The sequence below is a fragment of the Protopterus annectens genome, chromosome 1.part0 (assembly GCF_019279795.1).
Source record: "Protopterus annectens isolate FY-2018-M chromosome 1.part0, PAN1.0, whole genome shotgun sequence".
Lineage (NCBI taxonomy): Eukaryota > Metazoa > Chordata > Ceratodontiformes > Protopteridae > Protopterus > Protopterus annectens.
This window is the reverse complement of record NC_056725.1, coordinates 124,419,436-124,441,481: the sequence shown is the minus strand read 5'-3', so window position 1 is coordinate 124,441,481 and position 22,046 is coordinate 124,419,436. Positions and strand designations below refer to the sequence as shown.

Here is a 22,046-nt window from a genome sequence, read left to right as displayed (position 1 = left end):
GGGCATGGATAGGAATGTGTATCAGTGCGGCATGGATAGGAATGTGTATCAGTGGGGCATGGATAGGAATGTGTATCAGCGGGGCATGGATAGGAATGTGTATCAGTGGGGCATGGATAGGAATATGCATCAGCTGGGCATGGATAGGAATATGCATCAGCTGGGCATGGATAGGAATGTGTATCAGTGGGGCATGGATAGGAATATGCATCAGCTGGGCATGGATAGGAATGTGTATCAGTGGGGCATGGATAGGAATGTGTATCAGTGGGGCATGGATAGGAATGTGTATCAGTGGGGCATGGATAGGAATGTGTATCAGTGGGGCATGGATAGGAATGTGTATCAGCGGGGCATGGATAGGAATGTGTATCAGTGGGGCATGGATAGGAATATGCATCAGCTGGGCATGGATAGGAATGTGTATCAGTGGGGCATGGATAGGAATGTGTATCAGTGGGGCATGGATAGGAATATGCATCAGCTGGGCATGGATAGGAATGTGTATCAGTGGGGCATGGATAGGAATGTGTATCAGTGCAGCATGGATAGGAATGTGTATCAGTGCTGCATGGATAGGAATATGCATCAGCTGGGCATGGATAGGAATGTGTATCAGCTGGGCATGGATAGGAATGTGGATCAGTGGGGCATGGATAGGAATATGTATCAGTGGGGCATGGATAGGAATGTGTATCAGTGGGGCATGGATAGGAATGTGTATCAGTGGGGCATGGATAGGAATGTGTATCAGTGGGGCATGGATAGGAATGTGTATCAGCGGGGCATGGATAGGAATGTGTATCAGTGGGGCATGGATAGGAATATGCATCAGCTGGGCATGGATAGGAATGTGTATCAGCGGGTCATGGATAGGGATGTGTATCAGTTCGGCATGGATAGGAATATGCATCAGCTGGGCATGGATAGGAATGTGTATCAGTGGGGCATGGATAGGAATGTGTATCAGTGCTGCATGGATAGGAATGTGTATCAGTGGGGCATGGATAGGAATGTGTATCAGTGCGGCATGGATAGGAATGTGTATCAGTGCGGCATGGATAGGAATGTGTATCAGTGGGGCATGGATAGGAATGTGTATCAGTGAAGCATGGATAGGAATGTGTATCAGTGAGGCATGGATAGGAATGTGTATCAGTGCGGCATGGATAGGAATATGCATCAGCTGGGCATGGATAGGAATGTGTATCAGCTGGGCATGGATAGGAATGTGTATCAGCAGGGCATGGATAGGAATGTGTATCAACGGGGCATGGATAGGAATGTGTATCAGAGGGGCATGGATAGGAATGTGTATCAGTGGGGCATGGATAGGAATGCGTATCAGTGGGGCATGGATAAGAATGTGTATCAGTGGGGCATGGATAGGAATGTGTATCAGCGGGGCGTGGATAGGAATGTGTATCAGTGTGGCATGGATAGGTATGTGTATCAGCGGGGTATGGATAGGAATGTGTATCAGTGGGGCATGGATAGGAATGTGTATCAGTGGGGCATGTTTAGGAATGTGTATCAGTGGGGCATGGATAGGAATGTGTATCAGTGGGGCATGGATAGGAATGTGTATCAGTGGGGCATGGATAGGAATGTGTATCAGTGGGGCATGGATAGGAATGTGTATCAGTGGGGCATGGATAGGAATGTGTATCAGTGCGGCATGGATAGGAATGTGTATCAGTGGGGCATGGATAGGATGTGTCATTTGTTGATGCTGTCATTTTCTCATTGTTCTTTTGCATATCTGTGCAGGAAGCAGTTGTACAATATGAACAGTATGAACAGGAGGTGAAGCATTTACGGCATCTGATAGAGGAAGCGCATCGAGAAATTCAAGACAAACCTGTCTCAACCAATAATATACAAGAACTCCAGGCTCAGATATCACGCCATGAGGTAATCTGGGGCAGCAGTGTAGATTCTGTGATCAGAGTGTCCATGAAAACTAAAAACTGTTAAAAATGTTGATATAATACTTTGGTAAAACTCATTATTTTCAGCATTCACATGCAATTTCAAATAAACCCTCATCCTTGTTTATCAAATGTTTACTTAAAAGCAGTTTCTGTCTTATAGACGTAATTGTTGTTTTGCTTAGTTCTGAAAGTGATAGACTTTGAGCATGTTACTGTGATGTTAGTTTGATGTTACATACAAAGTATTACAACACCAGGACAAAAAAGTAGTAAAGCATAGTTTTAAAAGTTGATGTTTCTGTAATTCATAAAATGACTACACTGCTTAGTGGGTGTTTCTCCTTTCCTCAGTGATTTGTGACTGTCGAGTTAGTATATATAGGTTAGAGGGAGGGGGCTTGTTTTCCACATTGGGGTGCATGGGGCTTAAACCCATCCATGTTTTTCCTTTACCAGCTGCTGACATCTTGTATGCATGCATCTTTTTGAATGAAGTGCATGTAGAATAGGGAATACAGGGAGGAGATGAGTACATTTAATTTATTGTTTTTTTATAATATCCATATAAACTCACCTCCTGTATAACTTTAGAAAAGTAACATATTAATGATACAACTTGCACATTACAAGTAATACACTATTTTAGTGATGCCATTTTAATTAGTAGTGCTTAGATTATAGCTCTTTGTTAGCCTTTTGTAAACCTCTCAAGCTTGTATACTATAGCAGTATTAGTCGTGACTGTTATTTGTATATGTCTGTATATTTAGCACTAATCCGTGACTGGGTATGGGTATCACAGGATTTACCCCTCAGTCATCATGGTACGATCACAAAGGTAATACTGCCTAAGATTTTTCTCCCCAGTATAGCTCTGAAAGTTCATTGTAACACTAGATTAAGATCACTTGGCCCACATAATGTGTGCATTTTCCTTCCTTTTTAATAAGCTGTAGATCTTGCTTATCCCAAAACATACTTTCCTGCTGCTCTCTAGTATTACTATTTTATTCTTACCACTTATTCTAGAAGGCAGTTAACCACCATGATTTCTGTAAAAAGTAAATGTCCTTGTAGCTACCCTGAATTGTCCATTTCTTGTCACAGATGTGTATCAAAATAGTGAATATACCACGAACACAGAAAATAAAATTGTGATCAGAGGACAAATGTTTTATGCGCACCCACAGTTATTTAATATAATGACCTCTAAGATCTTCATTGCTTAGAGAAGAAAGCAAATACTTTTTCCCACAAGAAAAAATGTGGTGGTGCAGTGGCGCAGCAGTTAATGTTGTCATCTCACAGTAAGAGGCTGGGTTACCTTCTGTGAGAGGTCTGCATGTCCTCCCTGCATTCACGTGCGTTTCCTCTGGGTACTCCAGTTTCCTCCCACATTCCAAGGACATGTCTGGAGTGTTTTCCCCAGGACACCACTGAAAATAGGCTCTGTCCTAGCTGCACTTTCCTGGTCAACAAATGTGAAATAAATAATAAAAAAAATATTAGCACTTCATCTTATCATGACAAATTTATACACAAAATACCCTTTTCAAAGCAGTGTTTGAATTTGTATGATTTAAAGTATTTTGTTTCTTCAGATCCCCTAACTACTTCATCAGAAACTATAATTTTATTGTCATAAGGCCTTTTTAGAAAGTTGGTTATACCTGGAATTTGTTTAGAGGAAACAGAGATCATTGCTGAAAGACATTAGTAATATTCATTTTTATTTATTTTACATTTGTTTACCAGGATGGTCTGACTGGGACATTGCCCATTTTCAGCAGAGGCCTGGGGAGAAAAACCTCCAGGCTAAGCTTACATACAAATTATCACAAGTAATAGAAGCTATAAACAAAATTGACAAGAAAATGAGTGTTAACACATTTACAGAATAAAAAATGTAAAAACAAAAAATATATATAGTATCAAATATCAAAGTTTGTTGTTTTGGAAATATACAAGGATAAATGAGAGACTCTTAATAAGAGCATGATGTGCAAGGTTGAACTTAAACCTGATAAACTTACCAGAACAGCCTTCTATGCAAAGTTGAAATACAGTGCATTAATGTGGCATCAGATCAAATTTTAATTAAGAGAATGATTATACAATGTTTCATGTGAAACTAACTGAGATGAAACTTAAACTAATTCTGAAGGAAAAAATGTGTTTGAATATAATTTAATATTAGCTCATACAATTGTTAATAATTGCTATGATTGATATTTCAGAATTGCTTAAATAATTAATAACTGTTTGTGTCTTTGGAAAAGAGCAGAGGATGTGACTCATAACATATTGGGAAGTTTTCTTTCAACACACTCTTCCTGTGATGTTGCAGCCAAGCAGGAATTATATCCAACTGAAGTGTAAAAAGTATATATCAGGGAGTATAGCTGTAGGTTTGAGTTCTGAAATGGAAAGAGGTTAGGAGGGGCCTCTTTCAAATTCAGTAAAATCTAAATGTGGAAGAAATTATAGTTTAGTATTTTAAATCTCCATGTTTAAATACAAGAAATAGGAAATGAAGTATTCTTCAGAAAGTTAACAATGTCTTTATTGGGACACTAGATGGACTTGTTACAATCCTTTATTTTTTCCAATAAGTAAAATAAATGTCATCCAGCAGACACTCAGCTCCTTAGTGCTTTTCCTTTTAACTCCATTACAGATCTCTGCTGGGGTGTCTTTGTTTTTAGTACTACAGCATGTACAGAGTAGCTTTTCTGTAATGCTGCTAAAAGAATGTGATTATTTTGACCACTCAAGTCATTATTCACTTGATCATCATTTATGTTTGTTTTTGTTTAATGTCTATCACTTTAGTAACCAAATCAAGTTCCAAGTCACACACAAGCTTTATTTTCATTTTAGGCAAGACTATGCAGTAAGTACCTTAGAACAGCATAGACACAACACAGTATTTGGTTAACAGACAGCAGGAGAACTTGGCTGTCAGTGTTGGCATACTGAATTATACTTATCTCTTAAGTGTAGGATATGGTCAGCAGAGGGCAGCAAGAGCCAATACAAACATTATTCAGGAGAATACTATGACAGCATACTGCAGGAATTACAGCAACATGTATCAATCAGAATAGTGCTGCAACTTACAGTCAAGTGACATGTCAGCCAGCATGAGCTATACAGAGGTCATTGTTATGTCAAACCATACTGTGGTTATAAGGAAGTTGTCAGGTTATGTATAAGACTTACGTTAGAATTATTTGAGGTAGAGTGTGTTAGATATCCACACTCCAAACTTTGTATCAGATAACCAGCCAAAACCCACACTAGCACTTCAAGTAGTGTTTTAGGAAGGAGAATGGCATAAGAAACTGTCACACGTGTCAAAGACTTTACCCTCTGATCACAAACAGAAACTTTTGATCTACTTTGTGACCAAAATGATGGTAATTTAGGTTCATAGGTTCATAGGTAGGTACTAGGCTATCGGCCCTGGGGCCTATATAAGCCCAGCCAAAAAGGTACCCTGGCGTTTGCCACCCAAGAAAATTATTTTCCTGTGCCACTGTCGAGCAGAGCCACAGAGGTGATCCCCAGGGTGAATTTCCTATTTCCCATCCAATCATCAAGATTTTTCTTGAAGAGTGTTAATAAGGAGCTTTGTTTGATATAGACAGGTAGTTTATTCCAGAGTATGGGAAGTCTCTGGGACAGGAATCTATCCCTCCGGCATGTTCTGTTTATTGTGGTGACAAGGTTTAGGTCCCTAGAGCGTGTAGCTCAGAGGGATTGGGATTTCTTTAAGTGGAGCATGTCCAACAGCTCTGGGTTTGACATAGCTTTGTATGTTAGGCAGAGATCACCCCTGAGTAGGCGATATGCGACAGAGTAAAGCTGGAGTTTTTTTAGATAGTCTGCGTAGGGCATCTGTTTGAAGCCAGTAATCCTCTTTGTGAGGTATTTCTGTGGCCTTTCCAGTTGTTGTAGATGCCTTGTGAGGTACATACCAAAAGGGGTGTTGTACTCTATAATGGGTCTAATGAGTGATGAGTAGAAGGGAACAATGACCTCTTTTTTTCTGGATGAGAATCCTTTTGTGATGAGGTGTGCCACGTAGAAGGATTTCCTGACTACTGTGGCAATGTGATTATCAAAGGAGAGACTACTGTCTACCTGTGTCCCAAGGTCTCTTATCACACTTTCGGTGTTAAGTATACTACCGCCTATGTTGTAGTTCATGGGTACAGAGTTTTTACCAAAGGGGATGACAATGCACTTTTTGGCATTGAGCTTGAGGCCATGACTTTGACACCTGGCATCTGTCTCAGTGAGGCCCTTTTGTAGGATGTCGACATTGTTAGGAGTTTCAATTATGGCTCCTAGTTTGCAGTCATCTGCGAACTTCATTAGCCAAAGACCTTCTGTGTTAGCCTGTACTTCAGAGAAGTAGATACTAAACAGAAGAGGACCCAGGACTGAATCCTGTGGTACTTCACTTGTCACTGGTCTGAAGTTGGATTTGGAGTCTGCTACTTTCACAGTGTGGGTCCTGTCAGTGAGCCAGTTGGCAACCCATCTTGTGACATAGGGATTTATACCTAGTTTAGTGAGTTTATCTATAATTCCAGAGTGAGGGATAGTGTTGAAAGCCTTGGCAAGCTCTAGATAGGCTGTGTGAACCACCTTACCCTTGTCTACGGCTTTGTTGACTGCTTCAAAGAAGTCTGTCAGGTTTAGGAGACATGATCTGCCTTTTACAAACCCGAACTGGGTGGGATCCAGAGTTTGGAGATTACCAATGTCTTTGTTTATAAGTTCCATGATGATACGTTCCATGGCCTTGCAGACCAGGCTCGTCAGACTAATGGGGCAGTAGTTCCCAGGGTCCGTGGTGGCTCCCCCCTTGTGGAGTGGGATAACCGTTGCTGTGCACCATTCAGCAGGCACAAAGCCTGAGGTGAGGCTATGATTGAACATGGTACTTATGTGGGGTGCCAGTTCATTCTGTAGTTCGTGTAGAACACAGCCTGGGATGTTGTCTGGTCCCATGGATGCTGTGTTCTTGGCTTTGGAGAGTGTGGTTTTTACCTGTGCAGCCGTGATTACAGGAACTTCGCATTCTTCTGGTATAGAGATGGGCTCTTTAGGGGGTGAGAGGAGGGTAAAGTTAGCACTGAACCTATCTGCCAGGATGTTGGCAATATCAGTTAGGTCTGTATATTTAGTGCCATTGTGCTGTAACTCAGAGCAAATCTGAGTGTTGCCATTGAGATTCTTGACATAGCTATAGAATGCTTTGTGGTTGTCTTTAGAATCAGTCGCGATTTTGTTTTCGTAACTAGCTTTGGAGGATTTTATCAGGGATCACAGCTTCTTACTGAGGCTGACCAGGGAGCTCCTCCACTTGTGGGATTTTACTCTCTTTTGCAAGAGTTTCTTCCTTCTGTTGTACAGTTTGTTTATGGCAGGGGACCACCAGATTGGCTTCATTTTTTTGGAGGATAGTGTCTTGGTTCTGTTTGGGATAGCACGATCCATGCACTCATGTAAGTGCTTATAAAGTGCAATTGTGTAGGATTCAGTAGTCATAACTGTATTGTCCATCTGCATGGGTGTCATGAAGTTCACCACTTCTGTCTTAAGAAGCATGAAGTTGGCTTTGGAGAAATTTTTTACCATGGTTTCCTTAATGGGGGGTGGAGGCAGGATGTGGATATCTAGGGTAATTAGCTTATGGTCGGATCGGACCAATGAGGCATTGACTTCAGGTGTGGAACACCAGTCATTCATATTGGTAATGACTAGATCTAGGATATTGTTGCCCCTGGTGGGGGTGTGGATAAGTTGATCCACGGCATTGGAGTTTATGAATTCCAGAAAGCGTTGCGCGAAGGAGTTGGTACATGAGTAGTTTTCCCAGTTAATGGTGGGGTAGTTGAAATCGCCCATTATTAGGGTGTTTGATTGAACCCTAATATTTTCCAGTACATCAAGAAAAGAGGAGTGGGAATCCTGGGGCATGGTGGGTGATCTGTAGCAAGCTAAAATTTGGATTGCAGTTTTGCCCAGAGTTAGCTGCACTTGGATAACCTCAGCTGCATTATGCTGAGCAACTAGCCTGGAGGTGTGGATATCCTTAATGAATATGGACACACCTCCACCTTTGGTGTTCCAGTCCAGGTTACATGGCCAAAAAGTGTGATATGAGTTATAGCCTGGTAGTGCAGGGGTGCTCTCTGAGTTGTTTTGGTAACTGGAAGAAGGGTCAGTCTCACAACCCAGCATAAATGTCAGAGCATCACCACAGGGATACCCCTTAGGATGTAGGTCAAATTCTAGCATTCTGTAGCAACATATGGTGCTTTAGATACCCCACAGTCTTTCAGTAGGTGTACATCTCCATCTCTGCTACACAAGACTTGAACCTGTACCAGTCCTCCACCTTTGATGACAAAGTACAGACCGCAGAAAGTGTGTGCCAGACTGTTGCCTTGAGGGTGTTCCTCAGACTGCTAACATCATCCAGACCCACAGTGACTGCAGTGTGACCAGTTCGATCGTTGTGAGTGGTTCCTCTAGCATCCATTAAAACTGAGGGCCCAAGACTCACTTTTTGAACTTTCTCAGGCCCTGTCTAGTTGGACAGTCCAAAATAAGGTAGACTTATGGCATAGGGGTCTATGGTTTGCAGCTGGAGGTTGACACAGTATGCAAATGTTAAGATATATGGCTGTAGTGAGTCAGTCTCAGCACATGCCTGTTTCTTGTTGGTGCCACTCTTTACTGGTGTGTGATCATCACATGATGACGCCTTTTCACTGGACATGTCTCAGGAGTATGACTGCTCTTATAGAAGATCATTCACAAGCTCATGTCTGATGCCTTCAGGAAGAAAAGATTCACTTAGGCTTGTGATCATCATAATTAAGACAGACAAGGGTATGTAATCCACTACAATGACAGCCTCCCTAATGAAAGACTTCAGCCTTTTATACTTATGAGGTACAGTGTAGACTGGCCTCTAACATTTGCTCTGTCCCATCTTAAAGGCCTTGCAGTATAAATAAGAAAGATCCACCTAAGAATCTTATGTCATCCCCCACTGGAGCCATTTATGTAGGATGTAGTGCAAGAGCCTCTTACCAGGTATCCTTGAATGGACACTTGTGCAATCTATTCATTTCAGTATAAGTTCCAGAGACCAAAACATTTTGCCATCTTGCTTAGGTGCTGGGTTTTTGGTATAGATCAATAATCCCTGCTGTCCTATTATAAGAATGAGATTTAGGGTTTACTTCTGCCTGTATCTGTGTTTGAAGGGAGTGGGCATGCCCCATCTCATTCTAGACCTTAGTGATTCCAGCCAGCACAATTACTACATTCCACTTCAGATAGTCATCTACAGGGGATGTTCATGTTTCCATATAGCTTCTCAGTGATGTCATTAGACATGATTCATACATTATGGCACATCAGCATCTGAAATCCAAATAAGTGAGCCCTTTAGTACACTCTCTGAGTGGACACAACTTTCAGTAGGAAGTGTTATCACTGAGGCTTTCTTCAGCACTTGGAATCTTTGCCAATTTTATGGTCATGATGGATTAACTAAAACTGGCTGAAGAAGAATCTCTATACATTCCCCTATGTAGATAAATGGCTTTTAGTAACCTCAGGTAAAAATTCGCTGGAAGCACCCCTTTACAGAGCTTTCTTCTGACTACAGAACCTGGGGGGGGGGCATAAATTGATAGAAGCACTGCCTTGTTCCTGCTCAGAGGATAAGATAACCTTAATACATGTAGAGTTGAATGTTCCCTAATGCTGGAAATTTCTGACTTTAGAAAGGGTCTAGGAGGTCATATAGCTGGATGCCTGAGTGAGAACATAGTATAGGGTGTATAGTTTGCTTTCCTGCATCTTTGAGCCTGTTGACTGCCCTGATCTCCATGGCTCCATTTGCACAACTGTCAATATAGGTGCTTCAGTGGATTATGAGGTTACAGTTGTTTTAGAGCTACCGCATAAACCTTCTTATGTTGTTAGGTCCTTGTTACCACATGCTGGAGTGTTAGAACCCCCCCCTCCCGCCCCAGCATATGTATCTGTTGGTGAGCTTATGTTTGTGCAACTAAAGCCAGTGCAGTTTGTCATGTAGCAGTAAATGCATTCTCTGTAATGTTGCTTTCCTGATATTTCTGTATCCCATCTCAAAGTTCAGGGAGGAAAGAAAGAAGGTCATCCAATTCACCACTTGATGGTCTAGAAGAGCAGTTTCATGTACATGTATCCCTCAAGCTACAGCAAACTATTTAACTTCTAGATGTGGGTACCCCCTAGTTGAGGCAACAGCCATTTCCATCTCAGGGTCTTGCAGGGCCTTCTATCTTGTCTAGATCCCCTCACTGGATTTGTTGCACAGGATCATAGACGTTAACAAATCCACTCTAAAGTGTTTGACTTGGCAGGAGTATGCTTCCAGGTAGAAGTGGTTCTCATTGTGGTTGGGGTACTGTCCTGTCCTTCCTCAACTTGATCTGACTTATCTCAGGGATATTTTTGAGAGGGGCTGTTATGTTTTCCATCCTTACAGTGCATGTGAGAACTATTTCTGCAGACTGTGACTTTATACACCTGGTCCAACACTTTTTCTTCCAGTGACAAAAACCTTCCCTCCTTGAGAGTTGAAGTTTATGATTGACAAGCTTCTTATGCTCCAGTTTTCACTGCCAGATCAGTGGCACTGAAGTTCACGTAATCCACTTTCCAAACCTATCATCACAAACACTCTTACTCTCTTTCATAGAATTCCTGGGATGGTTTATGTTTTAAGTAATCACCCACTGATGTCTTCCTTGATCTTTTATGTACCTGTTTATCATAAGGCATCCTCCACTCCAGTACTCTTGGCAAATTCTTTGCTCTTGTAATCTTCTTTTTTCTCCTTCTCTCTCCTGCCTTATTAATCCTTTTTTATGTTGTAGTGCGAGAAACCTCACAGTTAATGGTCTTGAATTCTTGCTAATATGTATACTGCTTTGTAACTTATGCCCTATGCTTTAGATTGCTTGGCTCTACAGAACTGTGTGTGTGTGTGTGTGTGTGTGTGTGTGTGTGTGTGTGTGTGTGTGTGTGTGTGTGTTTGTGTGTGTGTGAGTGTGTGTAGATATACATCTATAAAGAAACAGACACAGACACATGTACTCGCACGCACACACACACACACACACACACACACACACACACACACACACACACACACACAGTAAAAATTATATTTGTCAAATGGGAAGGCCCACTAGACACACAGTCCCTTTTCAGGGGGTGATCTGGGAGCAGTGTCCGGGACTGAGTAATTCAAACCCTTTACCACAGGAACTATAGCTCACCACCTTAACCTCTACGTCAATTGACAGAATTAATATTTTTTATCTTAATTATTTTACCTCATGGACTGAGTTAGCATTCATTCTGTCTCTCTTTCTTTAAATTCATTCTTAATTTACTTGCTTAACTCACTTGAGGGTTTTAGTGAGGCAACAGTTATCCTGGCCTTCACTGGGCACATGCCAGTGAAACTTATCCCGACCCAAGCAGGGTACTAGGCCATCTCAGGACACACACTTACACATGCAGCATGACAATTGATAGGAAATTCTAGAAGACTGCCAGTTCACCTTCAGCATATCTTTAGGATATGGGAGGAAACTGAAGCACAAGGCAAAACCCCTCATGGCTTATGCTGTACCACATACCCACCCATCAAGTTAACAAGTATTGGTAGATCAATAGATTTAGAGTTTTATTTATTTACAGTTTGTTAACTGGGTTAGTCCCACTAGGCTAATGGTCTTTTCTCAGAGAAGAACCAAGGTGGTACCAACTAGAGGAAATTTGGCTAATGCAATGGGGAACTTCCCTTACTCCTTTCTGTAGGGGGACACATTTGTTTGTGGCGCATTTTACTTCCTGTTTCCAATCTAGTCGTAAAGGTGGCTTGGAGAACTAGGGAGCTAATCGTAAAAATGGAGGTCAAAGGAGAAAGTAGAAAGGTGGATAGAGATTTTGGTGCTGTTATTTGAACAGCAGATACATTATTTTTATCAGAGAAGGAGTTGGAGGTAAAGCAGAGTGGGACAGAAGAACCTGGCATGTGTCAGAGATAGGGGAAAAGGCAGTCGAGCCTTTTCAAAGGAGGCTTAATGTGGCAGATGTAGTGGAGGTAGACACAGTAGAGGTGTGCCAGCAGAAACTGTCTTGTTACAGCCCTACAGTCGGGAGGGTTACAGGATGAGATATTATTGGGTATGGTAGACGAAAGTGAGCCAGAAGATGGTAAGGACATGCTGTGGGAGAGATGATGGACAAGATACAGAATGAAGAAATGCAGCAGAGTAAAGGTATGAAGGCTGAGAAAAAATCCTGTGCAGAACTGGTCAAAGAAGGGATGCATGGTAAGAAAGAAGAGACAAGTAAGTTTAAAGAACAAAAGGCTGTTTAAAGTGCAGATTGAGCAGAAGAAAGATATAGAAATGGACAATTATGGGATGAAGTTATTAGGATGCTTGTAACGAAAACTAATGAGGTAAGAGCATTTATCCATATTAATAAACAGACTTTTTGTGACATTACTTTTGAGACTGGGCAGATAATGGAAAGATTTATAGAAGAATATGAAAAAAACAAAAACTGTGCATCATGGAATGTACGTTCTTAAGCCCTCTTTTAGGTAAACTAAGAAAAAATAATATTGAATTCAGAACTGAAGTAGAAAAAGAGAATATAAAAAAAAAACATTTATTATATTTATATAATGACATATTGAATGCATCAAAAGTGTATGGCAATAGAGGTTTTTGGACTGGGACGTGGGACTGTAATGTGATATTGACTGGAAAATGACAGTATTGTACATATTCCAAGTGTTATTAATGCCAAAGGTGATAGAGGCCTGGTTAGATATTGGAGACAGCAAAAAACATGCTTTTGTGTGGAAAACAGATCATATAATTAACAAATGTGAAAAAAGATAATGTTTTTCATGTGGAGTTATAGGGCATGATGCAAAAAAATTGCGAACCAAAATATTATAAATGTAAAAAAGTAGGACATTTGGGAGGGGGGTGTGAAGAAAAAGAAAATGAAATAGCGTTAGACGTAACAAAAGAAGTTGAAGAACACGGTAAAAAGGATAAAGTTATAGAAAAGAAATCAGAAGTAGAAGAAATCGTCAAAAAGATAGTAACATTTCTAATGATGAACAAATGATACAAAAGGTGCCCTGAAGAAGGCTTAGTAGCTGAAACGGGTATGCATGTTTGTTGCTAATACATGCTGAAATTATGCATGTTTGTTACTAATATATGCTGAAATAAAAGATCAATGATTGCTGACTTTGTAATGCTGGCCATTGTGTTTTTTTTTGATTGGTGAATATTAGCCGTGCACCCGATCCGTTACTGGCATGTTATAGGAACTGAATATAAGAAAAGAACCAAGTAGGTTTAATAATGCCATGGCATTTAAAGGGCGGAGAGAAAGGAGATGTGTGGTTTGTAAACTGAAAATTAACCAGCAAAATCAAGGATTCTAATATATATATCCAGATGGAAATCCATTAACATTCACAAAGTAAGAAAAAGAATCTATCAAGAAAACATGCATGGATATTGTCTTTTATACAAATCAGTAAAAATACAACATTTTCATATGCTTGAACTATTATTGCATTTTTCTGAAACTGTACAAGTATAATAAAAATATGACAAGGATTAACTATATTAACATTTAATGCAAGTTTTCAACTAGAATGTGGTGAAGTAAACATTGTTTGTAATCACACAATATGGCAAGCTTTCCTTATCCGTATTATACTGCACTCTTATATTCATTCACAGGTATACATTTTGAATGGAATACTTCTTTGAGATAAATATGTGTGTGTGTGTGTGTGTGTGTGTGTGTGTGTGTGTGTGTGTGTGTGTGTGTGTGTGTGTGTGTGTCTGTCTGTAAGGGTTAGTGTAGGGGTTAGGCAAGAGGAGAGATTTAGTACATGTGTAAGTGCATGCGTGTTAGGGTTAGAGTAAGGGTCAGGTAAGGGCATAGAGTTAGTGTATGTGCTTTGTGTGTGTGTGTGTGTGTGTGTGTGTGTGTGTGTGTGTGTGTGTGTGTGTGTGTGTGTGTGTGTCTTGAGAGTCCAAGCTGACCCGTGAAGTGGTAGTGTTACAGAAATGGATTTTTTTAAGGTACATGGTATTGAGGCAGTGACAAGCTTAACTTAGGTTTAGGGTTACCATGCATTACACACAATAATGCAACATTGCTAGTGGTATGGATTAAGTGTTCTAATAAAAGCAATATTTAAACATAGCACCCATTCAAGTAAATTGTTTTGATCCTGGCAGCTGTAGTCTTAATGAAAGCAGAGACGGTTCTGTCTGGCAAGTAAATCCAACTGAGGATTACTGTACCTCTCAACTGTTCCTGATTTTCAGGGACGCCCCTGATTTTGACTCAAATTTTAGCTCTGTCTCTCTTAATCCCTCCTAAAACTAGTGACTTTTGGAGGAAAGGTGGTGAATTACACTTTATGAATAATGACAATAATTAAGAGTTATAGACTTCTTTTACTTCAGAAAATGTGTATTAATTCATATGCTCTGATTCTGTCAATGTTTCAAGTTAATAGCACTAATATTTTAAAAGTGCCCCTGATTGTCCCTGATTTTTTCTTGAATTGTCCCTGATTCTGTTGAAATTTGTCCCTGATTGGTTGAGAGGTATTGGATTAGTTGTCATATACACCAGGGAACCAAGGAACAAGATGAGTTGCCCTTTCATCTTTACTGATTAATTTTTGTTTGGAGCCATCGGTCTTGAAATTGCGAAATCACATGCTCTGTGGGTATATGTTGAAGAGTGCTGAATGCAAGACTTTGCTATTTGCTGATAATTTGTTGATGTTCATGGAAAATGAAACTGGGTAAGTCATTTGATGAACTTGATGAGTTTGAAGCTCTTTCTGACTGCTTGGCAAACCAAGCCAAAGGAAAAGCACTGCAAATTCATTTTGAGTTATCATGGTCATTAAGGAAGAGGTACTTTATCTCTGGGGAAAAAAATATACTTAATCTGCCACAGAGAGTGCAAGCCTGACAATGTTTATCACCCACCCAGATGCTTTATGTTGTGCAGGTCATTCGTACAGTAGCATCCCCAGGTGTGGCACTGACTTTTTTTATCCTTTTAGAAGCATGTCAAGATGTCAGGGGGACTTTCAAAAAATTCTCTCTCATACCCCTGGAGGACTAGCAGTAGATAAGTTTGAATGATATTAAAAAGTACATCAGTAAAGACTCTTCTACAACTTGATAAATCCAGATTATACTGTCCAATGGAAAAATGTAGTATTGGTACAGAGTACAGAAAAGAAGACACTCTTTGACTGCCTTTATTGGTGGGGAGTTGAGACACAGAGCTGGTTCCTACTTTTGTGTTTGTAATTAGAAATGCAGAATGGGCTTTTGATGTCACCTAACTAAATCAGCCGTATCTGTTGTTTCAGAGGCTGGGAGAAAGTATGGAGAAGAGGTAAGTAGATGTTTGACTAGGATTCCAAAGTTACACACTTGGAAGTAGTTAGCAAAAAAAGCTATGCCATTGTTGAGGAACCAAACCAGACAGAGATTTTGGAATAAAGAGCAGTTATTTTCTTAGGTTTAGACTGTGGGATTATTGTGAATGCTGTTTAAGGCAAAGGAAATGCCCCAATGTACAATATGCCCTCTTCCTGCTTAGTGTGAAGATTCTTTGGTTAAACAGGATTTATGTTGTTTTTTAATTTATTTGTGCTCATATGTTCATAGGTGTTTACTGGGCTAGTGACCAAAAGGACCTTTTTATGCCTAGCCATTCATCCCAAATCTCTGACAAGTTCTGGTACCCTTGATAAGTGTAAGCAGGGGCTTTAGAGATGAAACATTTACAAGCAGGGGCCTGGGAAATGAACCACTTACAGGCTGCTTGTGTCCATTGGATACATAGGTGCCAAGCCAGGGATGAATGTCCTATTCCTGCTCCAATTATCCAGGTTACACTTGAATTGGGTTAGGGAGAAACTTTGCTTCACATGGATGGGGAGACTGTTCAGAGAAGGAATAGTCTCTGGGATACTTACCGGTCTCTCTGACAGGTCCTATTTATATAAAAGGCTTTACTAAGATCAGGGAAAATAGCACCAGATAGTTTACCTTCCTAGAGGAAGGTTGATGGGGAGAGAGGTAAAACTGGAGCTGAATTTGGTTTGATATGTCTTCTGGCTTAGTATAAATGGCTCAATTTATAATGAGTTCTGGACACAACTGTATATTGTCTTTCAGGTTGCTGACTTAGCTAAAGAATGCCTTGTGGTTGTCCTTGGCTAGGGAGGCTGTAGTAGACTTTATTTGTCCTCTGAGTTGTTTAGTTTGATGAATGTGCTTTTACCCTGCTGGGGGCTGCACCTCCTAATTCTTGTCATGATTTTCTTCCTCCTGTTACACTGCCTGTTGATGTTGTGATTCCATTGCAGTGGCTTGTTTTTTGAGTAAGTCCTGTACTTCTTCTTGGTGGGTACAGCTGCCTCTATGCAGCTTTAAACATGCTTGTATGGGGTTTCTGTGAACTGTTCTATGTAGGCAGAAGTGTTCCCAAGATTTATGGGGGCTTCAAATTGTATCAGATTATCACTTAATAGTAGGAAGTTAGCCTTAGAGTAATTCCTGAATATTCCAGGTCTGACCTTACCAGAGAAGACACTACATTAGGGTGTGTACAGTACTCTCTCGAATTAGTGAGGACCAGATCCAGTATGGCTGCACCACTTGTTGGTCTATTGACAATTTGGTTCAGGGAGTTTGTGTTTACAAAATTCAGGAATCTCTGTGCCTGTACATTTGGTGTTGTATATGATTTCCATTTAATAGTGAGGTAATAGAAGTTGTCCATGAATATGGTATTGGGTTGGATGGTGAGTGTTTCCAGTAAGTTTAAATGCATGTCATGGGTTTCCTGGGTCATAGAGTGAGACCTGTAGCTTGCAAGGAAGTGGAGTTGGATTTTGCCTATGGTGATTTCAACCTGAAAAAGCTCAAGAGCATTGTCCTGTTTGACCAGCCTTGAGGTATATTTATTTATTTTTGTTGACATACTTATTGCCACTAAAGTGGTGGCCACTTTTTCAGGGGAAACCTGAGGTGGTACTAATGCTATCTAGGGGAAATGGCAAACTTAACACTATTCTTTTTGATAACTCAGGGAGAGTGGGCCTCAGTTTAACATCTCATCCAAAAGATGGCACACTGAAGAGTGCAGCATCCACCCCACCCACACACCCACCCACCCACAATGTCAATAATGGAAAATGAATCCAGTCACATGGGTGGGAATAAAACCCACATTAAGGGCAAGTTTGTTACCTATTAAACTACTTTCGACATCATAAGTTCTATATGTAAGTAGATGCTTGTTCATCATTACTGGATTAGTGAATCAGTAAGGAGGGCTGGGAAATTTGTGTAATTTTAAGTTCATTATTAAAGTTATCTTGGCAATACTAATAGTGCTTGTTTGCATTTTGTTAATTTTTTTTTGTCAGTGTTTCTAAATATTTAGCCACGTAACTAATGGGTCACTTGCAGTTTGGTTAAGTAGGTACAGAGACAATCAGTGATGTTCCGAAAGATCCCGCCATGGGTGGTAAGCCTGTGTCAAAAGGGACTGCTTCTACAATCACAAAAATATGATTGAGAGTCACAGTGACCTCAGTAATAAAATACTTCATTATTGGCTAATTTACTTATCCCTATACCAGCTGTAATTTCTACAAAGCAGCACTTTCCTGCAATGGTTACCAATGGAGACTGATGCATTACATTGGTACAGGCACCATTCACTCTCCCACACACATGCACACATTCAAACACGTGCACACACACACACACACACACACACACACACACACACACACACACACACACACACACACACACACACACACACACACACACACACACATCCATTTACCAGAATAGTCCACTGGGCCATTAGGAGCCTATTTTCAGTGGAGGCTCAGAGAGAAAAGCTCCACAAAAGAAAAACACATCTGAACAAATTGAATGATTAACAGTGATAAGTTCTACCACAATATGTACATAGATACGTTAAGTAACAGTTAATTAACATAAAGGTATAATCCTAGGTAGAAGAACATTAATAGCCGTGGCTGATTGAGCCTCTCCATAAGATGAGAGATTCTGTAGGATAGTCATATCTGAGCTATAACTGTGAATTTGTGATCTGTCAAAGGACAGAAACTGTTCAAATGTGAGGCCTAAATATCTCTGTTCTGTAATGGTAATTCTCTGAATTCGCTTTATCTTTTGCTGTGTCCCAAATGTCATTAAGGAGCTTTTTCCAGTATTGACTTAGACATTTATGTATATTAATCCAGTTCCAAATGGCTGCAACATCAGCCTGAAGTTTGTTTTGTTTCCCAGAATGAGTCTTATCACCTTTACGTAGAACAATATCATCAGCATAGAGAAGAAGGTCATTAATGAACAAAGAAAAGAGAACAGGTGGTCGCAGTGCGGAGCTTTGAGGGATGCCTTTGTGAGATGAACCTGATATGGACTTGTTATTTGGTCCTTTTAGAGTGAAGGTGCGATTGGTGACATATTATTTAAACCACTGCACAATAATCATTAGAGAATCCTGTCTGACAGGAGTGGCAGGTGTGGGTGACCAACCATATCAAAGGCTTTACTAAGATCATATAAAATAGCACCAGATAGTTTACGTTGCTCATGTTTGAATGGAGCTGATCAGTAAGGGAAAGGATGGCTGTATTTGGGACAAAAACCATACTGTTGCTAGTTGATATTTTGTAATGTATTCACGTACTTGATTATAGATGATTTTTTTCAATAATTTTAGTAACGATACAAAATTTAAAAATACGACCATAATCATTGCATGTGGTAGGAGAGGAGGTTTTTGTTAAGGGAATAATGTGAATATACTGTAAAGTGTGAGGTAGCATGCCAATTGTGAGGGTAAGGTTGAAGATGATGGCAACAGATTTGCTTAGCAGTTTACTACCAAGCAGGGATTAGCAAGTATAGGGTAAATAAAGAAAGTATTAATAGGATCACAAATGACAGATTCACAAAGTGGAGTGGCTATGAAAACAGAATCTGTAGAGATACTGAAACAGAAATAAATGAATTAATGTAAAGAAGATTGGATAGAAGCACAGTTAATAGGAAACAGGCAAGAAATTAAAATGAAAGAAAAGAAAGGAGGGGAGAACAGACGAGAGAAAAACGGTGGGAAGAGGCAGTTTTAAGAATAATAACTCAGAGAAAACAACCAGTGGTAGTCTGAGAAGTACATTCGAGAGAAATAATGTGAAGAAAAGATGCGGCAGTATAGGGAAAAGGAGGAAGGAGAAGAGTAGGAAAGCCGAAAGCAAACAAGAGAAGGAAAAGTATCAGCGCAGTAGGTAGGAAAATATAAAACAGGTGGTAAGCTAAACAGAGAGAAAAAGTACTAGTCAGAATATGAAGGAAGGAGGCAGAAAAAGCAAATAGGATAGAAGCAGTAAAATAACTGAGATTTCAAAAGAATAAAAGCAGCAATCAGAAAGAGTGATCAGATGGTGGGCAGTGAGGGACAAGTAGTTTACAAAGTGCAATGAGATGAAACACGCATTCAAGAATCTGCTACAACTCCTACACAAGGATAGCATACATAACATGTGTGTGTTTGTCTGGGTGTAGGTGGGGGGGGGGGGTCATGTACTTGCAATTAGCAGGAATATTTTTTTTTTTCTTTTAGTAACAGATGACTTACAACTCCTTTCCAGTTTTGTTGAGGTCTGCCTGGTCTTTTCTTGTATCCAGCTAGTTCCCAGTTGACGGATTGTATAGGAATCCTGCTAGTATCCATGTGGTTAACATGACCAAACCAGCATAGACCTCCGTTGCCTGAATATCACTTGGGAGGAAACTAAAGAAGTGGCAGCTGACAAGACACAGTGGAGTCAACTTGTTGCACAATGCATCAGGGATGCGGGGTGAACTGAAGACTGAAGAAGACCGAAGAGATGAATTTGAATATCTGACTCAAATGCAGATGAACTAGAAAGCAGTGGCAGATGACATGTTACTGGGTACAGTGCTGAGTTTGTACTAGGGATTGGTGCGGTAGGTTAATCAGCTGAAGGAAGGTCCAATAATCATTACCATATGGATGATGGTGTTGACTGGTAAGAAGAACACAAAGAGCCCAGCACATCCCCTTGTTAAAAAAAAAGTTGTTTTCTAATCTAAATGTGAAAGTTGGCCACCAATGGTAAGTCATAGTAGTGAAAGAGAAATCATGGGTCCTTACTTAAGGCCAGGCATTAGAATGTCATTCTTACCATTTGTAAAGTGCTCTATTAACATCTGATGTGAATTGAAATAATTCACTTCTTCCTGATGTTGTTTAGTGCTCCTCTTGGGATTGTCCAGCATGGACATATGTTGCCCATGCTCCATGGACATTCCCATATCCCTCTCAGCTATCCCTGATTTTACAGTACACCCTTGATGTTTCCCCTTATATTTGCCCCATTCCTTTTAGCTCACAGTCTGTCCTAGTCAGTGAATGATGCCACACATAAGACTTTTCGTACTTAAAATGTAAAACTGCACTCTGACACAAACTCTTCTCAGTTAACATAGAAGATTAAGGTTTTGGTTTGACAAGCTACTTTCTGTGCCAAAGGATTAGGGTTTGAAATTCCTGTTTTACTTGTGTTGTTTTATTTCAAAGACTTAAGGTGCTATGTTAAGACCATCCCAGCTGTCTAGTGGTGGTGAATAGGGCTAATTCTCTGCTACAGACCTAGGTTGTATGCTGAGGGAACATGTTTGAAACTCCACCTTCTCCCCTTTTTACTTTAACCTTTTTTTTTTCAAAGAATAAATGTAGTATGTAAGAGTATCCCTGGTGTCTAGTGGTAGTGCCGAGGACTAAAGCACTGCTAAAAAGTTGTTTGTAAGTGCTGTAGGTACAGGGTTTGAATCTTTTTAATTGGCTTTGGGGCAGAATATAAGAAGTATCCCTGGTGTCTAGTGTTCCCATTGCCCTGTGCAGTTTGTGCTGTAAAAAGTTTTTCTATTAATTTTTTATTATTCTTATTATTGTTCTATTAACATTTTAAGTTCTTTAGTGCATGATACAAAGAATAACTCGGTGTCTAGTTCCACTCACAATATTGCAAGATTTGTTCATTAGTCTAGGGGAGTGTGGAGATATGATAGGCCCCCTCCCACTGGCACACTCACAGGCATGCACACGCACACATCTCTACCATACCCTGTCTATCCCCTGACTCACACCCCGATGTGAGATCCTAGGCAGGTACACAGTCACACAAATACACACCACCTGAGGTCAGTCATCCCTGTGCAAACACTCACACTCATGTAGTGACACATACACTCACACACAAACACAAGCATGCATGCACTCACGCATGCACCCACACACACACACACACACACACACACACACACACACACACACACACACACACACACACACACACACACACACACACACACATGCACACACACACACACACACACACACACACAGACACACACACACACACACACACACACACACACAAACACACACACTCATACTCACACACCCTGCCACTATCTTGCCACCAAACTCATCAGCACTGACCTCTAACATGATCTCACCTATTTGAAATAATGGGTGAATGCAGACTTCTTGCCATGTTCATTAACGCAACTGACTGATGTAACTTATGCAGAGAATTGCTTGGCTGCATAAATTCCTCACTGCAGGTATGTCTGGTGGGAGAGTGCCTTTCTACTTACCATCGACCACTCCCCCAAAATGCCTCCTTAGTACTTGTGGTAGGCCACAGAGACAGTCCATCTTGGTGATGCATCTTTTGTGGCACAGCACTACAGCAGAGTTGTCTCTCAATTGGAAATGGTTATTCAAGGGATAACATTGACTTACCACTTATGGTAACTTTCTTTAGTCTAGCCTATGTCAAATCAAGATAGTATG

General features: G+C 40.4%; 1 protein-coding gene across 1 annotated transcript in view; it reads left to right on the top strand.

Moving 5' to 3' along the window:
- SYNE1 (spectrin repeat containing nuclear envelope protein 1) overlaps window positions 1-22,046 on the top strand; it is a 2,173,401-nt gene that overhangs the window by 707,493 nt on the left and 1,443,862 nt on the right. Inside the window, exon 42 of the mRNA XM_044089035.1 lies at window positions 1,771-1,914. Within this exon, the coding sequence (XP_043944970.1) occupies window positions 1,771-1,914 (144 nt within the window). The remainder of the gene's footprint in view (window positions 1-1,770; window positions 1,915-22,046) is intronic.